The sequence below is a fragment of the Orycteropus afer genome, unplaced genomic scaffold (assembly GCF_000298275.1).
Source record: "Orycteropus afer afer isolate SDZICR_OR568_19922 unplaced genomic scaffold, OryAfe1.0 scaffold00244, whole genome shotgun sequence".
In the NCBI taxonomy this organism is placed as follows: Eukaryota; Metazoa; Chordata; class Mammalia; order Tubulidentata; family Orycteropodidae; genus Orycteropus; species Orycteropus afer.
The window spans coordinates 4,050,035-4,055,774 of record NW_006921831.1 but is presented as its reverse complement, the minus strand read 5'-3'; the positions used below and the strand labels follow the sequence as shown (position 1 = coordinate 4,055,774).

At 64.6% G+C, this 5,740-nt stretch overlaps 1 protein-coding gene across 1 annotated transcript in view; it reads left to right on the top strand.

Annotated features, from left to right (window-relative positions):
• Positions 1-4,406, top strand: part of MUC5AC (mucin 5AC, oligomeric mucus/gel-forming) — a 36,128-nt gene extending 31,722 nt beyond the window's left edge. The window contains exons 39-49 of the mRNA XM_042782109.1: positions 321-421; positions 604-635; positions 1,159-1,330; positions 1,744-1,845; positions 2,115-2,152; positions 2,470-2,592; positions 2,700-2,798; positions 3,060-3,179; positions 3,296-3,356; positions 3,448-3,562; positions 4,127-4,406. Coding sequence (XP_042638043.1) covers positions 321-421; positions 604-635; positions 1,159-1,330; positions 1,744-1,845; positions 2,115-2,152; positions 2,470-2,592; positions 2,700-2,798; positions 3,060-3,179; positions 3,296-3,356; positions 3,448-3,562; positions 4,127-4,406 — 1,243 coding nt within the window. The remainder of the gene's footprint in view (positions 1-320; positions 422-603; positions 636-1,158; positions 1,331-1,743; positions 1,846-2,114; positions 2,153-2,469; positions 2,593-2,699; positions 2,799-3,059; positions 3,180-3,295; positions 3,357-3,447; positions 3,563-4,126) is intronic.
• Positions 4,407-5,740: the final 1,334 nt, after the last annotated feature.

The window sequence follows — 5,740 nt, the reverse complement described above, 5'->3', positions numbered from 1 at the left end:
AGCTTCCTGTGTTTGCCTGTAACCCATCCCAGCCTCCTGTGTTTGCCTGTAACCCCGTCCCCAGTCTCCTGTGTTTGCCTGTAACCCCTCCCAGCCTCCTGTGTTTGCCTGTAACTACCCCCTCCCAGCCTCCTGTGTTCACCTGTAACTAACCCCTCCCAGCCTCCCGTGTTCGCCTGTAACCCCTCCCAGCCTCCTGTGTTTCACGTCACAGGTGAACCCTGGCCAGTGTGTCTTCCTGGGGGGCTCTTGCCAAGGCCCAGAGAGCAGCCCTCCAGCTCTGAAGGCAGCTGACTGGCCCTACCCCTATCTCCCCGCAGGGCCCTTCAGGACCCAGGGCTCTACACAGAGGGCTGCTTCTGCCCGCCAGGCCTGACGCTTTTCAGTGAGAGTAGCCCCGTCTGCGTGCCCAACTGTCAATGTACGTCAGGGACAGTGCTCTGGGGCGGGTAGGGGCAGGGTGGGGTGGAGAGTGTACCTGAGACTCTCTGCCAGGGCTTGGGGTCCCCCGGTCCCCTGTGTGGTTCCTGATGCTGGACCCCACCCCATCAGAGCTGGGCTGGGGCTGCTGGGACAGACCCTCATTCACCTGTCTCCCTCCAGGGTGCCTGGGGCCAAACAGAGAGCCGGTGCAGGTGAGTGTGGAGCTGGGCTCTGTGGTTGGGAGTCCAAACCCCTGTGTCTGACTGCAGGGCAGGGGTCCAAGGGCGGGGCAGAGAGGGATGAGACCCCAACAAGGCCGTACTCACCATGTGCCCTCTACCTCCCAGAGAGTGTTGGGGCTCTGTGTCCGGGGGGATGCCTGGTGTGGCCCCACGTTGCCATGTTCTTCCTTCTATGGGGCCTTCTGCTCTGCTGAGACACAGTGACATTGTGCAGCAGGGGAAGGTGGCTGGTCACCAGCACGGTGGGGCTGAGCCTCTCTGCCCTGGCCCCTTCCCACCTAGGGCTGTGGTGGGCATGTGCCCTTCCCCAGCCTGGTGGTGTCTGTCAAGGGGTGCTCCACCTGTTTTCTTGGTGGAAGCCTCCCTGGGGGCTCCAGGACCATCTAGCCTCTCCCCAAGCTCAGCAGAGGGCTCCAAGGGGCTCGCGGCCCTCCCTGCGTGAGGAGGCCTTGTGCTAACCCCTGACTAGCCCACTTGGCCTTCTCCCCCACAGCCAGGCCAGACTGTGGTCACCAACTGCCAGGAGTGCACCTGTGAGGGCAGCACCCAGACCCTGACCTGCCGGAAACAAACCTGCCCGCCACCCCCACTTTGCCACAGGCCTGGCCATGTGCTGGTGCCACTGCCCCTGCAGGCCAGCCAGTGCTGTGCTGAGTACCATTGTGGTAGGCCTGGGCTGGTGCTGGGTGGGCAGCACGCCAGTGGCTGGCGGGCCCCAGCCTGGGGGTGGGGTGGGTGGGGCACCCTCTGCCCAGGCACATGGGACAGGCAGTATCACCAGGGACACTCCCTCAGCCCTGCACTGTGCTTTGGCCTGACACACTGGCGTGCTGCCTGGGGGGGGGGCCCAGGTGCTGGCCCTCAGGGGTACAATGCAGGAGTGGGGGACGGACGGCAGGAGCCAGCACCCTGCACCCTGCTTCGGCCCCAGCTGTGACCCTGACTGGGCATGCTGGAAGTGGGGGAGTTTGAGGGAGGGTGGGGCTCCTCCCTGCCTTTGGGGAGCCTTTTGGCAGGGTGCCTCTGGAGGGCCTGGGAGCCAGGCAGGCCCTGAGCCCTTCTTCTACCCCCCCCCCAGTCTGCAACACCAGCTCCTGCCCCCAGCTCACGCCCTGCCCCAAGGGCTCGCACTTGGTCCCCACTAACAAGGAGGGGGAATGCTGCCCCAGCGGGATGTGCGGTGAGTGCAGGGTCCACCCCTGAGGACCAGCGACAGGCTCCAGCAAGTAGTCTGTGGTCAGAGCAGCAGAGGGGCGGAGGCAGGGCAAGGGTGGGTCCAGGTGGGATGGTGACTTGAGCTGAGGGGTTGGAGCCTTGTCTAAGGAGGTCAGCAGGGCCAGGTGAGTTAGGGGTGTGGGGCAGGTCAAGGTGCGGGTGGGCTGGGAGGCGGAGCAGGAATGGAGTCCCAGTCAGGCAGGGTCTGGAGGTCTGTTTGTCTTTCCTAAACAGTTTATGACGTCTGTGTTGTCAACGGCACTTTGTACCAGGTGAGAGCCAGCTGAAGGGGAAAGAGAGCCCCTCTCCTGTGACCTCTCCAGGGCCCCTTTGAGATCGGCTTTGTCGTCAGAGGGGTGGCCTCTGAGCAGCCTGGGCTCTGCCCCCTCAGACCCTGACCCCAGCGTGTGCTGCCAGGACCACAGTGGCGCCTAGCTCAGGGCTCTGTCCATGAGGGTGTCGCCCAGGGGGCAGGTCGGGGTGGGGCAGGGACGGGGCCAAAGTGACTCTCAGAACGGGGTGGGGGGCACAAGAAGGAGGGGTGGCTCTCGGGAGCTTGCTGACGCCTACCCTCCTGGTCCGCCCCCAGCCTGGAGCCGTGGTCTTCTCCAGCCCATGCGAGACTTGCAGGTGTCAGGCGACAGGAAACCCCGAGACAGACCCGTTCGTGGTGATCTGCCAGACTCAGATCTGCGAAAGCCACTGTCCTGCGGTGAGCGGCCCTCCCATCCCTCCCCTACCCCAGTCCTCACCTCACCCCCTCCGGCCGCAGGTCCTGGGCCGGCTGTGGGCTCAGGCCGCCCATTGCTGTCCCTGCAGGGCTTCGAGTACCGTGTGCCGGCGGGACAGTGCTGTGGCTCCTGTGTGCAGGTGGCCTGTGTCATGAACACCCGTGACAACTCTTCCCACGTCTTCTACGTGAGCGCCGCACATCGTGGGGTGGGGTGGTGCGCCCTGTGGGACATCGGGCACTTGGGGGCCAGGATTGAGAGCCTTTGGCCTCAGGGGCCGGGGAGGGGACCCAGGGCAGCCTCTGCAGTCCAAAGCAGCCCCTGAGGCAGGGACCTGCCCCACAGCAAAGCCCCTGGAAGGCCAGGGGGCCACCTGCTGGAAGCCGTGGGGGCCGGACTCCGGCGGGCGTGGTGGGCGGGGCACTCACAGGGCGGGGCTTCCTCGCAGCCTGGTGAGACCTGGTCAGAGCCCGGAAACCGCTGTGAGACACACGAATGCGAGAAGCACCAGGACGGGCTCGTGGTGGTGACAACAAGGAAGGCGTGCCCTGCGCTCCACTGCCCTCGGGTGCGTTCCGGAGCCCACCCGCCCCGCCCTGCCGAGAGTGGACCGGCCCCGGGACCGGGCGGCGCACCCGGCCACCCGGTGCCTCCGCACTCACCGAGCCCACCTTGTTCACACAGGACCAGGCCAAGCGCAGTGAGGATGGTTGCTGCCTCCTCTGCCCACAGCCGTCCCAGAACAGTAAGTGGGCATCCATGGTGGGGCCTGGTCCCCCCGGAGGGCCGGGGGCGCAGCCAGCCCTAACCCGGCCCACATCCCCTGTGCTCCCCAGGGTCCACCTGTGCCGTGCACCACAAGCAGGAAGTCATCCGGGACCGAGGCTGCAGCTCCAGCCAGCCCGTGCAGCTTGCCTACTGTCGAGGCAACTGTGGGGACAGCTCCTCAGTGTACGTGCCCCAGGCTGTGCTCCGAGGCTCAGAGGGCACCGCAGGGCGGTGTGAGAGGACATGTAGGCAGTGGGGAGCCATCCGGGCCACCCGGTGTCAGGAGTCCTGGGCACAGGAGGGCAGACTGTGAGGGAGGGGCCTCGGGTCCTACAGGGCACAGCTGGTGGCAGGCTGCAGGGTCTGGGACTGGGCTGAGGGGTGGGGGCCTCAGAGACCAACAGCCCCATCCTGTTTTGAATCACGATGCGCCACCTTTTACTGAGACTCTAGGCCTCAGTTTCCCTACCGGAAGCTCCTCTGGGACTACTGAGGGCTGACTGACTCAGTGTGTCTCAAATGCACTTACACTGGGAGCGTTTACACCACGGCAAGGGGCAAAGGCTGCAAATCAGAGGTGGTTGGTTTTTCTGTTTTCTGGTGAGTGGGCTATTAGTCCCTAGAGTGCTGCTATCAAGAGCGTGGCACCAGGCCTGTGGCACTGCAGTGGACGTGTGTTCGGGGGCCCCTGGGGCAGGCTCAGGCAGCTCGCTGTGGCACCTGGTGCTGAGCAGTCCCTGCCCACAGGTACTCCTTCGAGGCCAACATGATGAAACACAGGTGTCAGTGCTGCCGGGAGCTTCGGACGGCCCTGAGGAATGTGACTCTGAGCTGCCTGGACGGCTCCACGAGGGCCTTCAGCTACCGCCACATCGAGGAGTGTGGCTGCATGGGCCCACAGTGCGACGCGCCAGGCAGCCCCAGCCACTCAGAGGAGTCGGAGTCTGAGCAGAGCAAAGATGAAGGCGACAGGGAGGCGCTGGCGCAGTGGGACGGAGGGAAGGCCTCACTGGCCCCCAGGCACTGACCGCGGCCCTGTGCTGGTCCCCCACCTCCAGGGCACACCGAGGAGTATGGCACATGCCTTCTCTCTTCTCAGCCAGTGGAACTGGAGCCCCTGGCCAAGGCGGCTGGGATCCGAACCACCATCTCCTAAGGCCACCTGCACTGGCCACAGCTCCCCAGCCTGTGGGCCTGGCCTGGGCCAGCCAGGGCTCCTCTGGCCTTGGGTCCCATCAATGACAGTTGCATGGTAGGACCTGGAGTCTCCCTTGGACGGGGCTGTCATGCTACCTCGGCCCTGGGCCCGTTTCCCCTCAAGATGGTTGATTTCATCAATACACTGAAGCATTTTGCAGTCCGTGTCTCTGCGTTTCTTTGCGTCAGCACATCCGGGATGGGGTGGGGCAGGCCCAGAGCAGGGTGCGGGACTGGAGTGGTCAGGCTAGTGAGCCAGCCCGTTTGGCCCCTGGCATGTGTGGCAGGCAGCCTGGCAGGCTGGGGCCAGGGCTGGCCATTGGATCATCCTGGGCTCAGGGTCCTGCCCGTGTGTCCTGCTGCTTCTGTCTAGGTCCCAGAGGGATTCGGGGCGCTGTGGACACTGTGGACGCTGGGCAGAGGGTGTGGGCGGTACAAGGGAGGGGTGGGCAGACGGCCACACAGATGTTCTCCCAGGACGTGCACAGCTCCTTGTCTCGCAAAGAGGAGGCATGGCTTACTGGAGCTCAGGAGGGTGGGCAAGGAAGGTGGTCTCATGCCTCCTCAGAATTACACGTCCACAACATCTAGGTTATCCAGCCCAGCTTGGGCCGGGCCCCTGGGATGGGTGAGGAACCCATGTTCCCTGCAACCACCACTAGGTGGCAGCATAGCCAGCACCTCCTAGTTCAAGCTGGGTCCTGGGGCCCTGGCCGCTGAGTCCAGGTCCCAGGAGACATACTAGATGGCTGGGCCACCTCTCAAGGCTGCCTGCCCCCATGGGCACAGTGGGGCTGAGGCCAGAGCAGAGGTCAAGAGGAGAAGCCTACAGTTTATGTCACACTGTCTTGGGGGTCTGGGCTTGGCCCTTGGGTCCCTGCCCTCTCACACCTGTTCTGCCCCCACATTGAGTTCTGTAAGGTGTTATTCAGACTCCCTTGCCCCCTGAGGAACACAGAGATGGGGAGATGGACAGTTGAGTCTGGTCCTCCCGTGGGAGCTCTGGCTGTGGTTGGTGATGACCGGTCATCCTGCCTGGTCCGGGGAGGGGGAGGCTGAGGGTGCTGCCAGTGTGGCACTGGGGTGCCAGGCCACCAGGGGTCATGGCCCCAGTCTCCCCGGTCATCCAGCTGTCCAGCCCTTTCAGCCCACCTGGCTCTGCTC